This window comes from Vidua chalybeata, chromosome 6 (genome assembly GCF_026979565.1).
Source record: "Vidua chalybeata isolate OUT-0048 chromosome 6, bVidCha1 merged haplotype, whole genome shotgun sequence".
NCBI classification, from domain to species: domain Eukaryota; kingdom Metazoa; phylum Chordata; class Aves; order Passeriformes; family Viduidae; genus Vidua; species Vidua chalybeata.
The window spans coordinates 44,667,076-44,693,042 of NC_071535.1; the positions used below are offsets into that span (position 1 = coordinate 44,667,076).

The 25,967-nt window shown below is 39.7% G+C and overlaps 1 protein-coding gene across 1 annotated transcript in view; it reads right to left on the reverse strand.

The window, feature by feature from the left end:
• Positions 1-414: 414 nt before the first annotated feature.
• The window catches only part of LRP5 (LDL receptor related protein 5), a 124,656-nt gene continuing 99,103 nt past the window's right edge, over positions 415-25,967 (reverse strand). The window contains exons 10-23 of the mRNA XM_053945411.1: positions 24,232-24,458; positions 23,738-23,922; positions 21,191-21,514; positions 20,182-20,384; positions 19,685-19,896; positions 17,600-17,790; positions 14,964-15,173; positions 12,550-12,675; positions 9,345-9,581; positions 8,685-8,795; positions 5,793-6,029; positions 4,334-4,473; positions 1,374-1,471; positions 415-870 (exon numbers count right to left, since the gene is read on the reverse strand). Of these exons, the coding sequence (XP_053801386.1) occupies positions 609-870; positions 1,374-1,471; positions 4,334-4,473; positions 5,793-6,029; positions 8,685-8,795; positions 9,345-9,581; positions 12,550-12,675; positions 14,964-15,173; positions 17,600-17,790; positions 19,685-19,896; positions 20,182-20,384; positions 21,191-21,514; positions 23,738-23,922; positions 24,232-24,458 (2,763 nt within the window). The 3' untranslated portion in view covers positions 415-608. The remainder of the gene's footprint in view (positions 871-1,373; positions 1,472-4,333; positions 4,474-5,792; positions 6,030-8,684; positions 8,796-9,344; positions 9,582-12,549; positions 12,676-14,963; positions 15,174-17,599; positions 17,791-19,684; positions 19,897-20,181; positions 20,385-21,190; positions 21,515-23,737; positions 23,923-24,231; positions 24,459-25,967) is intronic.

A 25,967-nucleotide genomic window follows, 5' to 3' on the forward strand; every position in this document is an offset into this window, starting at 1 on the left:
TCTTTCAGTTCAATGCTAAGCAGATGGAGAGGGAGGTTTGAAATTCAGGTCTTGGCACTCAAGTTCTGCTGGGAAGCATTCAGCTCACTTGCAAACAGGAGCATCTAAGGGTTGTGATCCTGCACGTTTTCTTCCAGTGGTGGGGCAGGGATGATACTGACAATTGTATTTAAATTTTTTTTTTTTTTCTCTAGGAGTAAGCCTGCATCTTTCTTTAGATGACCCCCCCTCCCACAAGCCACTTAGTTTTCTTATCTCACAAGTTCTTTTTAACAAAAAGAACTACATACACTTTTTGCATGTAAAAAGGTGACTTAAAAATGTGGAAAGTTTCAACATTCCCTCCCCAAATCCTTTGGAGACTGAGTCAGTTACATGATTTCAAAACGGCAAATATGGCACAAAGAATGGAAATTAAGTTAAAAAAAATCAATTTTATAAATATTCTTCCTCTGTACAATTTTTCACAGCCCCACCCCTCCCCCCCATTTTTATTCACATTTTGTTTTGTTTAATTCCCACCCAGATTTATTTTTAAATCATAAAATATATATTTTAAATCTGTTCATATTTTAAAATATTTACAGGAAAAGTTCCTTCTGTTGAGGTCATGAAGAGTCTGTACAAGGAGAGGGTGGAGGGGGGTAGAGGTGAAAATAGCTTCGTTCCGTGGCAGGAGATGGAGGGCAGCTTTCTTCTGCCGACATGTACTGACTGCGAGGTGTGGGTGGAGGGGGATAAGGGTCTGAGTCTGAATTTAAATCTATATAGTATTTGTTGGCCTTCCATCGACTCGTGGTATAGTCACTGTCACAGACATCTGTGCTGCATGGGGTTGTGGGTGGAGCTATCCCTCGTATAAGGTACGGCCTGCACAAAAACAAAAAAGAAGAAAGCACATGCATTAGTTGCAATCTGGGGAGAAAAGAAGGAAAAAATAAAGAGATTTAACAGCTTAGCGTGTTCAGTCAAGATGCCTGCTCATTAATACTACATGAGCCTTAATTCAGACTCTCAGAGAAATCCAACAAGAAGTACCTGAACTGTGTCAATTTTGAATGCCACAACTACCCTCAGCCAGCAGCACATTCTTCCAGCCCCTAACCTACCAAAGGAGACCACTATGACCATATAGCCCAGTCACTGACAAATAGGCTTACTCATGAAAGTTTTAAGATAAGCTGAAGAAAAAGAGCAGAAAACACCAACCTCTATACAGGATGCTCAGGGACTGCTACATAGAAATATAATGTACATAATTTGAATGGTCATTTATTAAGAGAGGAAAAGAGTTTTAAATGAACTCTGAACAAGATCTAGAATGAAAAGCAGATAAATAGAAGATTTAGCAAACCTTTTTATCTGAACTGTACCTGTAAGATCTTGTGTTTGAAGGAATGTTTGAGGAATAAAACATCTCTGCATTGTATAAGGAGCGATCGGTAGCTGGGGAAGGAGGAGGGTTCAAAATCTAGAAACAACAGGAAAAAGAAGTGTGAAATTTTGGGTTAACTATACAATTTTACTTAGATTGAAAATAGTATTTATGCCTTCATCTTGTCATTCATCCTTATTCTAGTTTGCTTTCGTAGGTGCTTGGATGTGTTAATGCATTTTTAAAGATCACAGATATTCATTACAAGATTTACTTTGGACTTAGGTACTGTGCAGACCTTCAAAGTTCTCAGTACAGGGAATTTTCTTCCTTGACGCATCTGTTATTATGCTGGAAGGCTAGAATAAAGCTGGAAATGAGACCCAGTTTGGCTGAATCTGAGTGCACTTCCTTGGACATAAGTACTGATAGCATCCTCAGCAGATGCTATTGGAAATAAAGTATGTTCAACTCCCAGACCCTAAACATGTCCCCGGTCAATAGTAGGGTCAGGAACCTAAGTTCCTTTACTATAACTAATAAAACCCCATCCTTCCCTGAATGCTTCATTTTTACTCTTGTTCTGTAAACATATCATTGGCAGAGTTCACAATGCAAAAAGCCTATGAGCTAAAAAATATTTATAGCCCATCTGTGTGTGCTTATAGACAGCATACACACATATGGCTCAGCTATGAGTGCTTACACACGGTTACTGGTAGCCTTCACACAGGGAAAAAGTTTAGCAGGCTTCAAAATTATTTAGGATTCTTCTACCATCAAGAAGCTGAACCTCTGACACAGCCTCTTGACACTGGCCTAAACCTAAGAAAAGTATTTTTTTTCTCTTCCAGTGTGGAAAATGACACCATTGCTGTTGATTGAGCCTTGCTACTCATGTGCACATCTTGTACACTGCCTGCCCTGGGCATTCGGCCAACTCATGGCCTGCCCCATTGACCATCCTTCCTCTGCCTCTGCTCTTCTCCCACAAAAACACTCTAAAATCACTGGAGTGTAGATCATTGTTTGGGTCTTCACAGTGCAGCATCCAGCAAAGTGATTCCTGACCTTTGAGCACACTGTCACTTATACTGACAAGCCCTGCGCCCAGATTCATGTGAAGGGAGACAAGCTTGAACACCCCCCCTTTGCCAGCTGTGGGGAGTGATGAGGAACTGCCCCAAGAGGATCTTTCAGAAATCTTCTTCCTTGGAGAAGCACTGCATACTACTTGTGGATTCACTCCTATTGACACCCTGAGCTGCATCAGTACCACTTCATGTTGAGACTAAATACAGCAAACAGTGTCAGCCAGGATGCCTGTAGCCAGGTTCTCAGGTATGTAAACTGGCATAACTTCATTGACACTGATTCTTTCCTAGTCTCTGTTTACTGGAGCACCTCTCAGTACCACTAAGGTGTGTTAAACAAACCAAAAAAGCCAAGAAAACGAAGATGCTGAGATCTGTCCTTTTGATTATTATTATAAAGCTGGGTAATTAGCTACCAGGCAGAACTCACCAAAATATTTGGATTAAGCAGTACCTTAATGTAACAAAGCCCTTGCAATAGCTTCCCTCTAAGAACCCAGCATGCCTTTCATGAAGGAAATGCTGGTATCATCCCTGCAGGCCCTGGCTGACATAGCAAAGTGTGGAAAAAGAAATCCCAGCAACAGTCAGATAAACTTAGGCCAGAAGTCAAATGGAAGAGCTGATCTTTTGGCTGACACAGATCCCACAGAATCACACAGGCAGATCAGCACTTGGGCTTCTTTTCTCTTTAAAGTTTTATTTAGGTAAGTGTTTTTTCTGTTCATCCTTTTTAGCATGGTACTGACACATCAATCAGGTCTAGCATGAAATTGTTCAAAACATTACAGAGACACTGGTGATGCATGAGACAGGCTAAATTAGAAGGGCTGCCGAGTTCCTGAACATCTGCTTCTTGATGGCTTCACAATGCAAGAGGTAAGTACATATTTTACCTTACCAACAGATAAGCTCTCTTTTCCATTTTTGCCCTTCTTAAAGGGAGAGAAAGTACCTTTGTAACTGGCCAAAATGCTATCAATCAAAATGCCCACACAGAGCATAACAGCTTATGTGCAAACACAAATGCATGTATACCCACACAGTGTGTAGGCTCCTGATTCGATACTACACAAAAATCCCCTCCATAGCTGACAGATCAACTCTGGCAGCTTGTTGTGTGTGCCTAAAAGCCAATGGATGTATTGCTCAGAAGCACAAGGGAAAAAAACTGTCATGACAAAATATGCTGGCAAACAGGAACCTTTGTGTGTCTCTCGTATATATTCAGAGAGGACTCTTTCCATTCAGAATATACATGTTGGAATTTGTAAAACTGTGATATGAGGATGAGAATTCTGTCACTTCCAACACTCAAAAGTCAGAAATGCAGCTAAATTATAGCTGATAAAATGCATGCAAAATAACCTCTGCCTCACCCTGCTGTACCAGTGTTTTCCCCCACTGCATGCACTTGGTTTTCTGAATCAACAATCGATGCTTGATCTAAACAGCAAGTCAAGCTTATTTCATGCACATTTGTATTCCAGTCCCCTTTAATTTTGCTTGCCTTATTATTCCATGTGTGCCTGCAGCATTAGGCAGTGCAAAATGTCATTGGGCCACAGCCATCAAGAGTTAAGGAAGAACAGAGGAGGTGGCATCTCCAAGGGAAGAACAGAAGTGTCCAGGAACAAACCAGCTGAGTAGCACTCTGATAACAAAACATTTTGGACATCACAGAGCACTGTATAATCCTTATGGACTACAACAAAGCCCTTTTGTGAAGTTCAGCAGTGTCCAAATGGGCCTGCATATCATAAACAGCAACAACCCGGAGTTGTTAACAGTTGTTAACATTTACTTAGTAAGCACAAAGTTTCACCTTTCCTTTCTTCAGAAGCAGGAGATACTTAAGACATACCTGTGGATAGAAAGTGGCTTTAGTGCTGGATGAGCTGCTTGAAGATGCTCCAGTAACATGGTTTCTGTCATACAACGGGGCACCACTGCTTCCTCCCATGAGACTCATGGAGCTAATCATGGACTTTCCACAAGAGATGCCTGCATTGAAACAGAGAGGAAAACAAGGTTAGACATACCATGGTGTTATCTATCAATGCCAAATAGAAACCAAACCCCTAGCTTTTCCAAACCCATGCAATCATAATGGTTGTCACACCTTGGGAAGAGTGCTTTATGTAAAAACTTCAGGATTATAAGGAAGGACACTTTTTGTAGTGAAAACATTTCACCCTGAGACCACCTATTGTCTCACTGCAGCACTGAACTCACAACCTCCTATCACAGTGACAAGAAAGGAAGTCTTCAGAACAGCTGATCCAAACTGTTCATCCAAATTAACAAAGAAATTTTCCAATTAAACAAACTTAGGCAGTTGCAAATAAAAAAAAAAAAACAACCAAAAAACAAACAAACAAACAAAACCCCACAACACCAAAAACCACAAACAAAACATTATACAAGGCCCAAAAGAAAGAAACAAGCTTGAGACCTCCAAAGTTTGAATTTCCATTGCAAGAAATTCAATTGCAAGTAAATGAATAACTGCAAAACTCAAATATTTTTATTAAAAATAATCACAGCTGAAATTGAAAAGCAGCAGAGACAAAAGGAAGGAAACCTGAGTTAGAGGAAAATGGAAGACATCATTCTCCAATCTGCTTTACTACAATATACTCTTAACTCAGACAATTAGTTTTCAGCTTCTTCCTGTCAGACTATTCAGTGCTAATGTAAGAGTTTTAAGTCTGGGAAGTCTTCAGAACTTTTCTTTTCAAATGCAGGAAGTATTTATTACAAGCAGAGTACGTATTTGTAATCATCATTCATGATTATATATCCTTCTCATAAATGCCATGGTATTAGAAACCTGTCTTTAGAATTAACATAAATAATAAGATTTTCAGCTGTTGTAACTTGTCACAACAATATGGATTAGAAAAAGCTAACAAATATGAATGACAATCAGAATGACAGCTTGGTTTAGCACTACAGAAGTACAGATGAAAACCACTGATACTTGCTTTAATTAAAAAAGCTTTAGTGTGAAGTTAAATTTAAAACATCCCTGCAAAGATTTCACCTGCAATTATTTCATCCTCTAATTTTATTTCCTACCACAAAAACTTCTTGATAACCATAGTAACATAATTTAAGCAGGAATAGCTGACCATAGCCATTAAAGTGCAAGAAAGGCGAATAGATCTTACATATTTGATTCAAATGACAGATTCATCCCAAAACCACCGAGCAGATCAACATCTAATTTCTGCTCTTTGAAAACTCCAGCAGCCTTAATCCTGTGTAATACTTGAAATCCAGGCAATTGAATGGTACTGATTAGATGCAAGCACCCTTACCAGTAAAAGTGCCATGTTGAGAGCTTCCTGGAGCGATAAAATTGAGAGGGACGTGGGGGGTACCACTGACATACTCATGTGGAAAGGGACTATTGGGCCCGGCGTAGCGCTGGCACACCACCCGCTGGCAAACAAAGTACATTCCTCCCATGACAAAAAGGGACAGTATTATCCCAATGACAGGACCGATAGCACTGCTGTGTGGCTGCGACTCATCTGAGGCTGGCTTCGATTTTTCTAGAAAGAGAGGAGAAAATTAAACACAGTCATTAAACATGGAGCAGTGTACATGCTGCTGCTCTGGAGCTCATTCAGCAAATCAGTCAGCACACAGCTATTCACACAGTGCCTTTAAAAGCATCTGCATCACACTCAGGCATCTGTAACTCCAAATATTCTGATTCAGTACACAAGACTTCATGCTTCCTCTTCCCCTCCATACAACAGTATGAGTAAAGTACTCTTCTTTTTGTCTAGCAATTTATCTTGTAACAGGATTACTTATCTTGATAGAACAACAGTCTAGAAAGTTTCCTTTTCTTCCCCGCTCTCCAAAGTCAATGGGTCAAAAATAGAGGATACTTATAAATGTTAAGTCCTTAATCAGAGAGGACTGCTCTCTCAAAAGCCATTTGGATGAGAAATAACATGAAAAATCAAGAAAATTTATCAGTAGGGAAGCTACCATATATACTAAGCAATGGATGTCTTCCTAGCTAATATAGGTCTTAAAGCAGAATACTTTTCCTTCCTAAAATATGACTTGCTTTCAAAGAAACCCCACCTTACAAATTGGAAGGAAAACACAATCCAAAATATCTCAAATACTTTCTTTACTCATTATTTTTCCCCTTATGTAGCCAAATGTTAAATAATAAAAAGTGCTGCAGTATTTGAGATGAGCTACACCTCACATCTCTCCCCGATTATGGGTAACACATTGAAAATTCTTGCCTGACACCTCTCTGTTTTTCACATCTGCAATGGTCATCAGGGAAAGCAAATTTTTCCATGTGATTCATATGTTTATAATGTTATTCTTTAACATATACTAATAGATACATTCAAAAAGTGAAGAAATCAAGATAAACGTGTCCAAATTTTACATGCTCAGTTCTAACTATAGAACCCTTCCCCCTTGATGAAGTCATAAGAAGTGAAAGGGTTCATATAAGATTCAGGCCTTCACTTAATAAAATTCTTCTCCAGTGGTTCTGGTTTCCACTTCAGCAGAAGGGAATGAAAAACAACAGAAATTGGAGAAGAAAGATAAAGGAAAGACAAAGATCTAGCAATAAACTCTTAACAGCTCAGCATCCAGAACTTATTTCTGTCTTTAAGTCTTTATGTTTTTTTCACACTTATTAGTGCATGACAACTTTTATGTCAGCTAAGGTCCTAATTTTCAAATAGTCAGATTAGTTCAGCCATGATACCAGAAAAAAAGCAAAGCCAAAATTAAAACATGTTCCCAAATTAGCTATTTTAAAACACACAATTGTAATTTTGGTTAAACCTAGCTTCTTTTGAATGCAAGATCCTTATCTAAAAGGTAGCAATCATTTTCATTCCCTACTTGAGTTCTTTCCCTCGGTCAAGTGGGAAATCACAGAATGCTCTGTTCCACAAAGAGGTCCAGGAGACAATCCTATATCCTATGTCTACATAAAGACACATTTAAATCAGTTAAGACCTAATTGCAAAACTGGACCCAAAATGCAAACAGGAAGCAGGTGCATTAACTTGGCAGCATGAAAGTTTGCATGCTGCATGAAGAAACTGAGGAGGAAAAAAAAAAAAAAAAAAAAAAAAAATGTCCTTATATTAACCAGGGAATTGGAGGAACTGGATGAAAGCTGAAGAGATAAATGGAAGATGTGGGAGAAGCATCTTCAGTCTGAAATTTCCAACAGTTTCTGTCTCCATTCTTTTAGCCTTTTTTTCTATTTATAACTAGGGCTCCTTTCACCATTCTTACTCATGAATACACTTTTCCTTGCAGTATCCACCATGAAGATGGAAGGAAGAAACAAGGCTACCTTGGACCAAACCTGGCGAGCCCTCCTCCCATCGCAGTAGAGGCACAGCTTCTGACAACTGGTGCTTCAAAACGTGACAAGATCTAAGATATTAAAAACTTCACAATCTGCTAAGACTGGTCCTATAGGCAATGTAAGTGCAGCATTTCTCTACAAAACCCAGTGCAAGCTATTTATTCAGAATGAACTACAGACAGACCAGCACATCTATTTGCTTTTACTCTAAAATGCTTTGTTTCAACTATTTTGCTAAACCACTTGTGTGATTCTAAATGCTCCCTCCATCTGCCCCATTGCCTGAATACTTCATGCTCTAGTCACCCCAACAACAAAACAACAGAAATTGTAAGAAGAGCAAAAGTAAGTGAATTTTACTGTCTACTTTGGACTGCAAAGTAACAGACTCTCTAAGGACTAACACAACAGCTGCCATCAGCATGTCTATAACTTGCATATACCTACTGCCATGAGAATTCTAAGTCACATTTTTCCCAGAAAAATCAACATCTTTCCATATATTCTTTTCACATTCTGCACTGTAAGAGACCAGTTTGTGGTTTCTTGTGGACACTTGCCCATTGCATGTTAGCTCCTCCACATAATTAGCCTCCAGTTTGGCCCTGTTATTGCAGTGGATAGGGCTGCACATTTTTAAAAGCCACTCCAGGCTTAGCAGCAGCTCTCCAAGTTCCAAGGTACTGAGCACAGTCAAATCAGGTTTCCCTAAGGATAGTTCTGAAGGCCCTTCTGAAGTATTCTTCCCTGAAAGAATATTGCTCTGCGAAGACCAGGGCTCTGCATGGGGGTGCACAGCCCAATCACAGCACCTGAATGTCAAGAAAAGCCATCTCACCACACATGAGCTCGTCAGAGCCGTCCATGCAATCTGGAAAGGAGTCACACTGCTGCTTCAGGAGGATGCACTGGCCGCTTGCACATCGGAACTGGTTGGGCAGGCAAATTGCTGCACAGAAAGAAAGGGGGAATCAACTACTGACAGCACAGGAGCATTTGAGCCTTTTGAGAAAACTGAAACAAGTGAGTTTCATATTATGATCAGGTAGGTGTCAGAACACTGCTGTGGGGAAATTGCAAGCCTGTGTATCTCTGGTTATTCCCCCTTGCTGTTATACCTCTTATTCAGAGGAGCTAAAATAAAATTCTTGTCCCAGTAACTCCCAATCCTTTCTTAAATCAGTCCTGCTGGGGCAAAACTAAGATCAAAACAGCAAGAATCTCTTACATTACCTAACAAAGTGTAGTTGGTCACTTGGCATGTTAACAAAATGTAGTAATGTGGCATATTATAAAACTTTATGTACTCCATACCTATATTGTGTATACATAATAGATAGGTATAATATATCCTTGCTAAGTAACTGCTAGATTTCTTATCTGTATTCAGGAACTTCTGACTTAACAAAAAGGACTTGCATCTATACATTTCAAGAACAGTTAGAATCCCAAAGGGATGCTTGTGTTAGAACCATGAGTTCAGGAAAACTGATCTTACAATCACAATCTGCTTCATCAGATTTATCTTGACAGTCGATTTCTCCATTACACCGCAAGTGTGCATCAATGCACTGTCCCTTCTCACACTGGAACTGGGATGCAGAGCATATGGGGCAGCTATCTTCATCACTCTGGTCATCACACTCAGGAAACCCATCACACCTCCAAGCCATTGGGATACAGTCAATCTCTCCAGTTGCACATGTAAACTGGTCTGGGGAACAAGTTGGAGGTTCTGGAGAAAGAGAAAGCAGATCAGATTTGTATACTCAACCTTATCCCTTTCAACAGAGTAAAAGTATGACAGAGTTTGTCAAGAAAATAATTTATTCTTTCCCTGGAGTTCTTCTGTGACTACACTAAGATTCCAGTTTAGAGGAAAACACGATTTTGCATAGGGAATGAACTGTTACCAACTTCATAACAAAAACTGGATGCATGCTGATAGAAGAAGTTTGCTTTAGCAGTCAAGCACTGTACTAAGTACAGGAGCTACAAATACTTGCTTTGTCTCTAACAGCCACATTTTGGAAGATGCTGTCATATACATAAATTCAAAAGAATACTCAATTTCTGATTGCAAACCAGATTCTAAACAATTCTAATCCCTGCAATTATATTAGCCTGGACCAATTCTTCATCAAAAAACCTGACTCATCAAGTTAATTGGCAATGAATACATCTAAAACATACAACATGTAGCTTCTACAGTATCTGTTTTGTTATTCTCCCAGTGGTTTTTCCACAAAAAAAAAATCTGAGTCAGTTATTAATTCAAAAATATGAATGGAGAAAAAAATATCTTTATAGGACTGGTAAACATTAAGCTAAGGTCTCTTGCTGCAAAGTGTCCGGGCTGCAGGTCAGTGAATGTTCACAGAGGGCAGTGTAAGGAGCACTGCAGACCTGCCCTAATCTTATATTCTCTCACTACAGACACAGACCACTTTAACTTGTGCACAGCCATTTTTATGTTTGTTGTACCTAAAAAAGCTGGGATTTCCTTCAAGTTTGACTTTTCATGGACCCCAAGACTCTGGTATCACTCCTTTTCACATCCATACTGTTCAAGTTGCAGTGAGGCACTGATAGCATTAGGTAGCAGCTACAACCTCATATAGAGATGCAACAATTATGCTCTTATAAGGCATCCATAGTTGCTTTCTTCAGAATGTCAGGAGACAAACACAATCCAGGTCAAGAATCTATTGCAAAAAATGTTCCAAATTCTTACATACAACAACTTAGCACACAATTTTCCATCATTGTTATCAATGAAAGAAAGAGACAATGGGCAAATCCGCTCAGCTGTTATCAGTAGCAATTAGTTACAGTCAAAAAGTGGGGGCCATCTCAAAACACCCCTGCAGCAATCACATACATTTCTTCTGATTTGAAAAGTTGCTGGGTCAAAACCCTGCGACACAATGACATCATTTAGCAGAGGCAGCCACTCCTCCCCACAGCCGCTGTTGCCCAGTAATGCTCTGAGTAGATATTCACCACTTGGATTAAGAGAGAAGCACATCATACCCTACCTATAACAATAGTATGATCAAGCTAGAGGTGTGCTCTGGCACTGGATAGTAACACTCCATTGGAAGCCCAGGGGGCTTTTCTTAAGATTCAGGCTCAGGAATGGAATTCACAAAGAACCCAGCATAAGGAAAGTTTCTTAGCTGTATGAGTATTTTTTCTCCTGACGGTGGTGCTAAAAATTCTAGAATTACATGCAAACAGTTCTTAAAGTGCTGCTGTCCTTTCTTCATTAGGGAGAAAAAGTTGAAGAATGAGACAAAAGTATAATCGAGAGTTTGAAAAGCAAAATGCGAATAAAAATCAAAATATGCTTGGGTCTTGAAAAGATTATGATTTTTTTAAGTTCCTCATTTATGATTATTTGGAGGAGAAATATGAGAATTATAAATGTAGCCAGTGACCTGACAGCTGTAGATAAGATAAAGATGCCAGACACACACATTAAGGTGAATTATATTTTGATACAAGTGTGCTGTTTGGATAATTCAACAGACAGATCACTACTTGTGCATTTAAAGGCACATTTAATGTTGCACTGTGGTTGTACTTAGCAAGAACAAGTTTGCATTAAAAAACTTGACAAAAGCATTCATAAGGATGTCCAGAACATGGACAAATGTTCTGCAGCCAACTAAGCTATTTTGAAACACTGGGTAGTGGCTGTTACTAGGACAGACAAGATGGGTTAAAAAGTTGTTGCAGGTTTAGTGAAAGATTAGAATAAAAAAAAAAAAAAAAAAAAAAAAAAAGTTACTGAAATGGAGGCACCTGAATTTTTAGATTTATAGCTGAAGGTCCAAAGGAGTGGAATGTGAGACTCTCTCACTGTCCACGTTGTGCAACAACACTACAGCAAGAAGTATAATTAGATTGATCCACCCTGCACTCCCTATGTAACCACCACTACTCTAAAGACACATAACGTGTTGTGGTCATGGGAAAGAAAACAGTTTATCATGGAAATGACTGTCCCATGGGAGTTCAGAGTTCAGCCAGAAAATGAAATCCACATCAAAATAAATACATGAGAAGAAGTCAAGAGGACCAACAGAGCCAAACAACTTAATATATAATGCCTCCCATAAAGAAACAATGTTTTGTTTTGAATTCCCTCTGCAAGTGTAATGTTAACAGTTTTTAAAAATACTAGGATGGTAAAAAGGAAGGCTAAAGGAAAAGTCTACCATGTGGAAAGAGGAGCGGAACTTTAATTAAAAAGAATCTCAATAGAGCTTACATTTGGTAAGTAGCCAGTACAGTGTTTCATATCACAAGGCCAAATTAATTTCAAAGACTGGAGTCTCATACTCTGGGAATCATAGGCACAATTTCTGTTGCTAGGTCATCACAGGTTGATGCAACATCATCTTATGAACACTTGTTAAAAGCAGAAATCTGTCACATCATACAATTAGAAAAATCTCAGTAGAAGATGCAAGCATTTTAAGGTCAAAGAAAAAGATACTGCTCAGAATGAGAACTCACATGCACCGAAACCTCAATCAGAAAACAGCTGGTAGAACTTCCAAAAACTAATTTAACAATGATGCAGCACAACGTGTACAGAAAAACTGTGTGTAAATCCACATTTTGGATTGGAATGCAACCTCAGCCAACACATTTTTCATATAAATTGATTAGCAGTGCTGTTAAATGTAACTCACCTCCACATGTTAAGAGATTCTGTAGAAGCACAAGGTGCTCAGGGCATGAACATCTTGGAGTTCCATCCCCTTTGGCAATGCAGATGTGTGAACAACCACCATTGTCACGGGAGCATGGATGCACAGCTGGTGAAACACACAAAAATAATATTATGTAGCATAAAAAAAAAAATAACTATTCCTCAATAGGACAAAATCAAAAACTCCTCACAAACCACTTCTGACCACTAACAAACAAACCACTAACTGTCTGAGTAACCAAGATTTCACTACAAATTACTAGGAAGATACATGCAGGACTTTTCAGTTCAATGCATGAAAGATGATTTATTATTTCATAAGGACTATATTTCTCCCAGTCATAACAGAGCAACCTGATCAAGTTGAAGATGTCCCAACCCACTGCAGGTTGTTGGAACTGGATGACCTTCAGAAGGTCTCTTCCAACCCAAACTATTCTATGATTCTATCATATGGAGAACTTTCTTTCTCCTTTCAGGAACTTCTAAAAATAATTTGGGAGCTGAGGTGAAGAGAACTGAAAAGGCAGATTTGAGAAGGCTGCATTTACGTCTTACCTAGATCCACCCCCTGCATTTCTAGGGTAGGCATCAAGAAACAATGTATGTCAGTGCAGATTGCCAACCTGCAAACCCCTCAGGATTTCTCCTTTGAAGAGCTTTTAGTATCTAATGCCTCAACTTCCCTGTTCCTCACAAAACTGCAATATAAGCACAAAGATTTTGGGGTCTTTGTTTAAAGACAGGAAGTACACGTTTATGTTCCCAATCAGTTACCCAGAAGCACTGAGAGGTCCTAAAAGAACAATTTTTAATGAACATTAGGTGGATAAGAAACAGGCACAGAGATGGGAGGTCACTGTCTGATGACCCCGACCCAAAGGAGTCAGAAGAGAATCAGTCTCTTGCCTGCTTATTCAGGCTGATAGCTGAGCATCTGCTGCAGCATTCTTTGGGGCTACAGCCTGTGTTATTTGTGATGCTGCTGAACAGTGCATTCTTTCCTACTGCTCAGCACCAAGCATTTACACGGGGAAAAAATTGTTTAGATATCATAATTTTTCTGCCAAAGTTGTTTTCCAACTATCCAGGCTTCTCAGCAACCTGCTTTCTACCTTTAACAAATTTATTAGTTTATACAGTGTTTCAGTCATGAGCTGCTCACAGAAGTGCATGCATATATACCTGCATGTGCATATGTATATTTACTCCCCTGTTTTAACACCTATGAAATCACCTATGTAGAAATTTTTCAGCTGCAAAAGAGAATTCCTTTTCCCTATCTTAAATAAACACATGGGGGAAAAGCAAACCTCTTTTTTAACACTGTTGAGAATTAAAGAAAAAAATCTTTTTTCTTCAGTCAGTATTACCTTTGAAATATACCAATATATGTGAAATGTGTGAAGTGGCACAGAAGAAGAAGAGCTGGGTATTGTGAAAGAAAAAAAGAACCTCTAGGTCATGATTACCCCATAGAATCTACTACAGTTTAAATGCTTATGCTACCTGATTTGTAACAGCTTACCCACATACACAAGTTCAAAAATACTTCCAGCCATCACAGACACCAATGTATTTCACACAAAGTATTTATTGTGAAGTTGAATTTCTTCTGAAAATGAATGCATTATATACCAATGTACCCTCCCTATTTAAGACAACTCATCACAGGCAACAGAGACCTGTTTCCCACATTTTGTTTGCAATTTTATATTCTCTTTTACAATCCTGTTAAATAGGAGCTGTAGGTTGTCACTTTGAGAAGTGACTGCTTGAAGAGATTTCTCACTCTCCACCAAACCACAGTAATTTGGACCACTAATCCAGAAAAAGAACATCCTGCATGCATGACATCTTTCAGATGTGAGCACCTAAAATGCTCCACCTCTGTTGGGAGAAAAATTCCCCATCCACAGTACAACTCATTGTAGGAGCTTCCTCCCCATTTTGCCTCCCTCACTGCAGACTTTCATATCATCCTCTGTGCTGAGTCAAACCAGACATACCTTTACACAGGAGTCTGAAGCACCTGGAGAAAAGGCAAGTACAACCCTTTTGGTTCTTATTGGAGTTTTTCCAAGACCTATTACTTGATTGTACTTAGAAAATTAACAACCAGAATTTTAAATAGCTTTTAGACTGAATTCAGTGTCATGTGAGCTTGCACAAAGCAGGTAACTCAGTGCCACAATATCACATGTTCCAGCTGTGCAGCAATAGTACCCTCAATAAGAAGGAGAAATTTGTTTCTCCTCCTCTCCTGCAACCCCAACTGGTCAAGTTGAAAGCATTCCATGGCTTATTTGAAGCCCATGGGCAACATTATGACAATATCCAGCCCGATGAGGACTTTGAGATACAATGACCAAGACATCAGATAACGAAACTTACAGAATTCTTCCATATCAAGCTCTTCCACAGCATGAATGCCCGTTAGGTGAGCAATCCTGCCTTGAATTCTAGTCCTTTTGTACCCATTCACTTTCTCCACTCTCTCAATCATCTGCTGCTGACGATCAATCCAATACAGGTGATTCCCCAGCACAGTGAGTCCCATGGGCTGAAGAATGTTGGAGTCCTCCAGGGTCACACGGTTGGCACCTGAGACCAACAAAAACAAATACTAGTTTTACACCAGTCAACTTCTAAGTGATTCCTTAAAAAAACATCACAAAGCAACATCCCAGCTAAAACCAAACCAAACCAAACCTTGGAGACAGTGAGCTACAAGGTCATTGACTTCATCTGTCTCTGCTTGTTCACTCTCATCTCAGGTAAACACTACCAGTGCCACGTCTGGAGGGCAAGCAGATACAACACAAAACCCAGCTCATCCCTGCACAGCCTGGCTGGTCAGCCAGCCATGCTCAGCCCCACACTGACATCTCTGTTATGTGAGCTATGAGCACTCCCAAAAGCTGATATAGACTCAGCTCTTGGGCCAAAGGTTTTACAGTGCACTCACACACAGGGCAGTACATTTTTTCTGGAATATATAAACAAGAGCGAAATACAACCAGTTTAGTTTCACTGCCATTACTCAAATAAAACATATTCATCATGCAAAGCAAGAGGCAAGTACCAAACCTTGTCACAGCCTATGTGACAACAACAGATATATGATCAAAAAAGAAAAGCACTTAAAAAAACCCCAACGTTTTTTATTAGTAACCCACCAGAAAACCCAAATTTTAAATGACTCAATATGCTCCTAAATAAGAACACTGTCAAATGCTCAGGCTCTCCGCTTTATAAAAAATGTGTAAAAATCTGCTTTAAGCCAATGAGTAAAAAGAGGTCAAGTAAAAATGCATTTATTATCAGTTTTCACTTTAATTACTTGCATCTTCTTATGCAGTTTTCTACTGCATACTGCCCTATACTTAGAGTCATTTAGTTATTGCTTTTATTATTCTTTTCTAGTGTGAAGATATTCCAAATTATTCTATTAATTCACTGAAACCATTCTGACCCTGCACATGCCTATGTAACTGGATATATTTGATTCAAAAAATGAAAATTTAAAACAAAATCATAACTTGGAGCTGCTTCTGCTCTCATAATTAATTCTGGAACTAAGACCTTATGTCTGCTTGTATATAAAAAATGTAAGTTTTTAGTATCTACACAAAATGAGATTATAGAATCCACATAATAAAAATGCTACGAGAACTGGATTCAACTAATTTGCTGCATAATGATGCAGATCTCAGCCAAGCGTGAGCAGGTTCTATTAGTTTTGCTGTAAGAACAGCTCCAGAGGAGGGTCATGAAGATGACCAGAGGGCTGGAGCACCTCTCCTGTGAGAACAGGCTGAGAGAGCTGGGGTTGTTCAGCCTGGAGAAGAGAAGGCTCTGGGGAGACCTTAAAGGAGCCATTCATGACACTTAAAGGGAGCTTATAAAAAAGAGGGAGAGCAACTTTTTGTATGGGCAGATAGTGATAGAACAAGGGGGAATGGTTTTAAACTAAAGGAACTTAAAAGACCAACTTTTGGTCTAACTCCAACTGAAAAATTCCAGAACCTTGTAAAGAAACCTGTTAGATGGGTTTATAGTTCTTTCATCTCTCTCTGAAAGGTAAGCACTGGACATCTGAGACTATTCCTTGATTTAGCAGGATGCTATTTTAATCAGGGTACAGTGCAAACTTCAGGGATCTCCAAAACCATGTAACCTCTACAGGTCTACAATGGAATAATAAAGCTACTAACTACCAGAATATCTAGACCAGTTGAAGTGGCATGAAGGATGCTATACACAATTTTGGTCTCATTTATTCAGCAGCCTTAGTTTATGCTAAAAACATTTTCCTAACATATGCCCATTTTGCTCAGAAAAGTATTTTCTCAAAAATATTTTTTCAGAAGTATTTTGCTCAAAAAAATACTATTTAGAGGAAGTAATTCAAATCAACATCACTTTGGCTCTCACTTCTTCAGCACTACCCAGTGCTTTTAGAAGTCAACGATGAACTGTGCTCTCTAAGATCCATGACATGCTACTGCTTTGTATATGGAGTAATGCTTTATATTACTAATGTGGGACAACTGTGATGAGTTGGCATCTCTCCACTATGTTGCAGCAATGCTGTTTCAGATGAGCTGTCTTATCACCCTGATTAGAAAAAAAAAATACATTGCCCTTTCTTCTGTTTGTTTTTTTCAAGCTACCTTGATTTACTAACTGTAAGCTCCAGAGAAAGAAAAATTGAAAAGTATGCAAACTTTTCAAACCACTAAGAAAAAACCAGGGACATAGAGGAGGTTATTTAGGGGTTCCATGACTAACAATGCTTTCAGAACACATCAAAAGTCAAATGGCTGTCTTGGAGGATGTCAATCATTACAGTCATGTCTATTCTAATTACATCAAAGATGGGAGCCCACCAGCAATTGCTCTCTGTGACTGCCTACACAGAACTGGCAGCTGTGGAGATGAAAGTCACCAGGGTCAGCATCAAAGAGGGAATGATGTCCTGCACATGCTAACACTGTGCTGGAAATGTTTAACTTCATACCACATACCTGACAGGTCACAGCTTTCGATGCGCTTCAGATCTGCATCCACCCAGAAAAGCTTTCCAAGTTTGTTGTCAACCACCAGTGCTACAGGTCGGATCAAGCCAGTTGTAAAAAGCACTTCTCTCTCTGTGCCATCCAGGGCTGCACGCTCAATCTTGGGAGCTCTCTCCTGCATGTTGGTGAAGTACATGTACCTGAGAACAGAGACAGCACCACTGAACTGGAGCTCCAGGGACAGGAATTCCGCTTTGTGTGCAGGGTCTTGTAACCCACCTTGTAAGTGGGAATGGTTTCACAGGCATGGCTGTGGTGACTGCTCCCAGGTGCAAAGATTCAGAACCAAACATCTGCCAACTGACACACTCAGCCTGAAATTAATGGGATTTATCTCCAGGCCATAAAGTGCCTCAGCACTGCTGCACCAGCAGTGCTGCTTCTGCATGGAGTTGGGGGTTGTAAGAGACCAGCACAGACCTTCTGCAACTCTCCCTGGGTAAAGCTGTCCCCACTTATAAATCAAAGTCCAGAAGTTTTTTCTGACAAAAAAACATTAACCACCACCTCCTCTCCTTCTAGGTAACTTTTCCTTCTAAGCAAGTAAAATTTCCTACCAAACTTGAGAAAAGATTACAGAAGAACAACTGAGGATGGCATGTTCCTGACATCTTAGTTCCATGAATTTTTTATATCTGTCTAAGCCAGTTCAGTTGCAAACAAAAGCAGTCTCTGTCCTCCTCACGCATAGAGAAAAAAATGGCTTGTGCACCCCCATGACGAACTGAGACTTCTTTAAAGGAAAAGTCTACTTTTTTTTCAGTGGTGAGTAACATGGGCAAACTCTCCAAGAGCATGGGCTGCATTGCTGCACAGCCTTTCCTTATGGCACAAGGAGGGGAGGCAGCAGTCAGAACATGCACCCAAGGAAGAGGTGGAGGAAGGAATTTCTGTAATCATGGCAGAAGTCATTGTTCAGATCACTGAACAGATCACTCATTCAGCTCTCCCAGACAGTCACAGTGTTTAACATACTGTCTTCCTCATTTTTCCTCCTTTTATTTAGAAACGGATTTAGTGTTAAATCACTTGAAAACCTGATCAGAAAAGTTGAGAGTTTTAGAGATCAACAAACCCAAACTCCCATTTTAATGGAGAAAACAGATAAGCTTTTATAAATACAAACTATATCCAAGTGACTTAGTCCCAATAAGATTAGAATCTTTCCTCTAATCCCCCTCTCCCCCCAACAGCTTTTGAACTGTGCAGAGTACACTGGTATAAAACACCAGACGTATAAACACTCCAGACAGTCTCTCTGGGTACTACTGTATCCACACATTTATGAAATATTGTCATTCAACATCTGTCAAGCACATGGTAAGCCATTTAGCAGTAAACTGGGATTTAAGCATCTAACTTATTCAAGAGAACAGTAAAGCACCATCCATCTTTGACATCTAAGAAGGAAGCTACTAACTACCAGAAGCAGAGAGAGTGTCTGTTGAATCTAACCAAAGCTGCTTTGCAGCAAAACAACATATTTTCCTCCTGTGGAAAATCACTCTAGTGCATCCGACCTGCTTCAATTCATTTCAGAGGTTTTTAAGATACACATTACAGCAGAACTAACTTTAAAATGTATAGAACATAAGAGGTTTAAGTGTTTAAGCTTTATACTGCTACATTAGCAGGAATAATATCAAATGCGAGGCTCCTTTCTTTACCAATGGAAACATTTGTTTTTATGATGACTAAACATTTGTGATCCAGATTCTGAGGTGATACAGACTCTCTTGTTTTTGCTATCAGGTGGCAGGGCTGTGCATCCACACAGAGAGCAGTACAAGGTGGTTTTACTTTGCTGTCACCTAGTGCCTCACACATGGTTGTGAGAACAGAGGCCAAGGAGAGAACAGGAAGAGAAAGCTGGATACCTCCAGAACCCAGAACTGGATAAGGAGTCACCTACACCCTGAACAACATTCAAAAGTTCTCCTTGTACAAAGAGACAGATGCAGCACAACATTCCCACGCACAGAGCTGGCACACGCCCCAGGAGCGCTCTGTACAAGGTGCAGGACGGAAGCTCACCCTCGCTCTGCGTTCACTACGATGGCTCTGGGCCTGTCATGGTCCCCCCGCAGCACCATCCCGATGGATTCGCCATTCAGCCGGTGCACATTGATGGAATTTGTGGCCTCACAGGTCCAGTACAAGGTATGACTGTATATATCAATGCTGAGGTCGTGTGGCTGCTTCTCTGGGTTCTGGCTTTGGTTTGGCGTATTCATTACAGTGAAAGGCTGCAAGACAACACATCGACAGTGATTTCCAGCCATTACTCTGATGATTGACTGAAAAACACTGATTGCACAGAAAGCATGGTTTACCTGCCTGATGATTTACAAACCCCTAAAACCACAATCCTAAAAACATTCAGTAATTCTCATATATAAATAGAATATCCATGAGTAAGTGCTGACAAGAGCAGGTGACAGTGAAGATCCTTTGGTGTGGCAGATAAAAGAGCATAAAGTAAAAGCACACAAAAAGACTGAAATAAAACTCTATACAAGATGTACACTTGCCTGGGTGCCATCATCTTTGGCTCTTTTTATAATATTCTGGCGCCCATCCACCCAGTAGATCAATTTATCTAAGGGATCATAATCAATAGCCTTGACGTTCCTCAGACCATGCATAGGTAGGATGATATCTGGGCTTTGCTGATCATCAGGTATCATCCTGCTGATGGCAGATTTCTGGCTAAATAGAAGGAAACTGGCCGGGGCTGAAACAAGCCAAAACAGAATGCATGAGAAAGTACAATTCCCAAAAATATATCCCCACAGAAGAAAGAGAATATTTATAACAAAGTCACAAAGAGACACTAATATTCACAATGAAAATTAAATAAATCATAACTGGAGGTTTTTGCTATAAAGTTGAAAAGTTTCTTTCTGTAGTTGTAGAACGAGATCAGGTTAAATGTGCAGGACCTGCCTTTCAAAATATCACCCTTTCATTCAGTTAAAATTGCCTCCTATGCTACTATGCATGCATTTTATATTCATGTGCCATTTTTACTGGAAACTTAAGTTCCTATTGGACAACCAGTCTACTGGCAGCCTCATAATATCACATGCAGGGAGAAAACAAACTTATATGTATTTCAAGTGCATCTGCAAGTTGAGCAGACTACTTAGGAGTTAAGACTGCTTTACTGAGTGTTATTTTAGCTGACTTTATCAATCATGAAACAGAAAAAGACATTTTTTTTTGTTGGTAATTTCTTTTCCACCGACCTACAAACTTAGGTAAGGGGTGGGAGAGCTTCATTTACACAGCTGAATCACCTAGAAAGCATTTCAGGTAAAACAAGAAAAGACCAGACTTGACAAGTCTTTCTAGGTCTTGAAATACAAATCTTCATGCCTAGTACATGTTACAAAACTGGATATAGAATTCCATACTCTGTCCTCATATTCAAAGATTACTTTTAAAGTCAGAACCTTTGAAACACACTCGAGACCCCTTTCCTTTTGCTTCTGGGAGCCACAAGCACTGAAGAACACAACATCAAACAAAAAGGCTTACAACTACAGTTCCTGCTGTTGGGATCCAAGGTGTAATGAGCAGCACAGCCACACCTAAATCCATTTGGGATGGCAAGGCACAAGTGACCACAATGGCCATTATTCTGCACACAATCATTCAAGCCGTCCTGACGAGAAGAATGGAAGACCAGTATATCCATCACAAAATCCAGATGGCCCTGAATAAGTGTCCTGTTCTTCCCACTGGTCTTGTCTGCTCTTTCTATGCTGTGAAGATTCCAGTCTGTCCAGTAGATGTAGTCACTGTACTGGGTTAATCCAAATGGATGAGGTAGATCATCTGCTATGATTTCTCGTTCTTGTCCTGCAAAAACAAGGATAATCAACCAAAAGACACTTCCCATGGCATAAAATGAAGAGTGTGACTGGCCTGCAGAAAAATCTTTTACTTATTTTTAAAATAAAACCTCACTTTCCAAATCAGCATCATGGGATTCTTTATTAAGTAGTATCTGCTCAAAAGGTAACATAAGCAGTTGCATTCAAAAGCCCTACCTTGATACCCTCTTGCCTACGGAGTAATTTGAAATGCTGCCAGTGTATTGTAATCTAAATAAATACTATTTCATATGTCTCACGTTATCAACCCAAATAGACATTGAAAAACATATCCAAGAATACTATCAGCTCCAGTAATTACTTAGGCCAATAAAAAAGCTCATTAATATGCATGAAAGCAACAACAAATTTGGGATTCACACAGAAACTGCTATGAGAAATTATGGTGCCTCACTCAAGAAAGAAATCTTTTGCAGTGCAATCTAACATACAGCTATCCCAGGAGTTTAAGAAACCATTTGTTTTCCAGAAATCTCAATACTCTCACATTCAGTGGCTCAGTCAGCAACATTTACAACAGATTTAACACCTTCTAGAGCATGGTCTCTGACAGAGATGCATTACTGAAGTACATAAAGCCTTACTGCAAACCACCTTCCTGAACATTTTCAAGCATAAACCTCTATGAATCTCTGCCATCAAATGAAGATGTAGCCCTTAGCAGCACCATTCGTCCTGTCTCAAACATCCGATGCTAGACTCCCCAGAACACCTAACTTTTCTTCCTCTGCCCTACTTTCCATTTCACCGAGACTTGAGGAAGAATGAAATAACCATAAACCAGAACATGAGGCCATTTCCTTATAAGCCACCAGGTCTAAATACAGAGGAAACCTCCCCATGTAACTTTTAGGCATCTAAACTCTCCAAGTTAGGGGTATAGATATCCTGCACACTCTCAGTTACTTCTTAGAGCAATTCTGATCCATAGTGATGAATTCAGGAGAAAGACTCTTTTGAAGGAAGCAGATAAGCTGTATAATTGAAGAAAAGCTCCAAACAGTGCGATTTTCCCCCCTGCTGTTTATAATGTCCAAGATTAAGCTGGGGCAGCATTCAGAGTGCTTTGCTCATCCCTTAATTGATGAGCCCACTTGTTACAAGTCAACCTGAGTCTTTATAACCTGCTGACTACAAAGACATTGCACAACATGAAAGTAAATGGGCACAAGTCTATGGGGCCTGATGGGATGCATCCCAGGGTCCTGAGGCAACTGGCTGATGAGGCTGGCAAGCCACTGTCCATCATATTTGAAAAGCCATGAAGTTGACAGTGACTGGAAAAAATGGAAATATCACTCCTATTTTTAAAATTAGGGCCCAGAGAACTACAGATCAGTAAGCCTCACCTCTATGGCTGGGAAGATCATGGAACAGATCCCCCTAGAAGTAATTCTAAGGCACATGCAAGATGAAGGGATGATCTGACACATCAGATCAGCCAGCACAGCTTCACTAAGGGCAAATTGAGCCTGACCACCCTGGTAGCCTTCTACAATGGAGTGACTTCAGAATCTCAGAATTCTCAAGATATGCACAAGAATGACACCTTAAAAAAAAAAAAAAACAAACAAAAAAACCAACTCTCTAAAAGTATCTTCTAATGGATTAAAAAAAAACCAAACAAAAAACCTAGTTGCAGTGAAATTATGTATATTGTCAATCAGAGCACACCCCTTGTATGTATAAATGAAATTCTAATGCAAAACATGAGAATGTGTGAAGTTGTATCTGAAACACACTGCAGAAGTAGCTGCACAACCTTTCAGTCTCCACAATATGCAAGAAGTATTTTGGTTTAGAACTAATACAACTGGTCTGAAGTCAGAAATAAGAGATAGTACTTCAACAGAATATTAGTGTTCAGGCTAAAATGTCAGGGATGATGTACAATGAACCTGTAAGTTGTCCTCACTTTAAGAACTCAGAGGCCATCTCTGCTTTGGTACAACACAGTTTCACACCAATAGAGAGAAATGACATCTCACCACCATTATAAATCATCATACGGTTATTAATTTATGAAGCTTTAAAAAATTTTCTCAAACAACTCTCTGTTTCCTTTTATAAGAAAATATACACACAGATTTACTATCAGTTATATTGCTCAAATTTCATATTATTCAATTACCTTACTATGGCCAGTGCATATTTCTGTTCTGCCTGGTGTAATACAACATTAGCTTACCCAGCATATTTGATGACTCAATCATGCTTGTGTCTAAGTCAGTCCAGTAGAGCCTTTGGTCCACATAATCAATAGTGAGGTCATTGGCACGCCCCACTTTGTCCACCAAAGTGATGCTGTTTGTCCCATCCATGTAGGCTCGAACAATCCTGGGTTTGCCTCCCCACTCAGTCCAGTACATGTATCTGCAATGAGAAGTACAACAAAAACAGGGCATCAGCCAGGTATAGCTGCATGCTTTGCCTTTCTAGATTTCTTTGCAGCACTTGAAAAAAAAATAACCCACATGGTTATGTGCAGCATCACAATACTCATATTTTACACAAAGGCAGAATAGTATTTTTGACAACTATTAATTTTTCATTGTAACCCTTCATTGATTGCGGAAGGTTTATTGCCTTTTCAAAGACTCTGAAGAAACAGAGCTGTGCCAAATAACTCGTTATGTACAAGAACACCCACACAAAGCTTTGAAAAGCAACAGAGTTCCTTACCCTTTGGTGGGATCAAGAGCCAGAGACCTTGGGTTATCCAAGTCCTTCCACACAAGGACCTGCCTATACTGTCCATCCAGGCGGGCGACTTCGATACGATTGGTTCCAGTATCTGCCCAGTAGAGGTTCTTTCCCATCCAGTCCACAGCCATTCCCTCAGGATAATCTAGCCCAAACTCAATCACATGTTCAACAGAGCTCCCATTCATGAAAGCTCGGCTTATGGTCTGGAAAACAATGGTGTAAAAATATTACAGTGCTTACTGATACCCCAGTGAAATAAAAAGGAGTATTTATCATGAAGTTTGGTGTACAAAAAGAAATTAGTACAAAAAAACCCCAGTCATTGTTACTTCTTAAACAACTAATTTCTGTTGTCAAAAAATACAGAAATTCTCAGAGGAAAAATACCTGAATTTTCAGGAAGTTAGTGGTTTCTGATGGACAGACCAAGACATCTGAAGTGGACATGATTTTCAGAAAGCAGTATGTAACTGCAGATTCTTCCTTGAACCCTCTCCCTCTCTTCTATTTGTACACAAGAAGCTGGTTTTTAAAAAATATTTAATTCACTGTCATGTTTTAGGTCTCAGAAACACATTTCAGTGGCATGTAAATTAAATTGTTTCTCATAATCATTCACCTGGAGCATGTCTACATCAGAGCACTGATCCATCTACATTTTAGTTATGCACACTCATCAAAATAAGTCATAGGGCGAGGACTGCACACATATAAATAAGTCACTCCTAACAGCACTGAAACAACCCCGAGGTAAATAATAACTTCCAGAAGCAAACACCTATCCTTGCTTATCAGCACTAAGCAATGCCTGCCAATATTGCAGCTATTGATTTCTTAATTATTTGATACATGGATGTGTAAGGGTCAGAGACATTTTACACTTTTAAAGGTAAATGTAAAACCATGAAATCATGTTGTGTACTTTTTGAAAATGTGTCCTCCTATAACCAGAGGCAGGCAGAGATCAGGGAAGTGGTGGGCACTGAAGGAAAGGGAGATCACTGTGAGCTCTGAAGTTATAATACCTGCTCCTAAGCTAGATGGGGGGATAAGGGGAATGACAACCCAATGGTGCTGGAAGATAGCTGGTAGGTATATGGAAATACAGTATGCTGGAAAATTTGGGAGGCAACAAACAAGTAAAATGTTTTCCACTCCTGCACAGAATGAGACTGAGATCTACTCACTGATGCAGCTGAAGTGATGTGCTTTCCAGTACAAATGGTTAAGATGTCCATAACTCCTGCTCTCCACGTGCTTGTGTGAGATTTATTTAGTAACTGTGTCTACACTGCACTAATTTATTACACTGGCACTCCTCCTGAAGGAACAGTGTACACACCACAAGCAGCAATGGTAACTCTGAAGCACAGCCCTCATTAGTCCTCACAGAGAGGCTACAGAAGCTGCCTGAGCCCTGCAGGCTCCAAAAGTGAGCTTTGCCATGTTATGGCTTGGGCACACTGGCAAGGAAACTCTGATTGCTCTTGGAAAACCTATTAAGAGTCTAAATAGAATAATTTAGTGAAGTGAATCTGTTATTTTCTACCATATCCTTAGTTCACTTCAAAAGGCCAAGTAACGCTGATGAAGAGCACAACCCTCACTTTAGCACGCACCTGGATGTGTACGAAACATCACAGGAAATGTGTTCTGGGGAACACATTGAGATAGAACTGGGGGCAGGTGGGCCCTTATCACAGTGTGGAGGA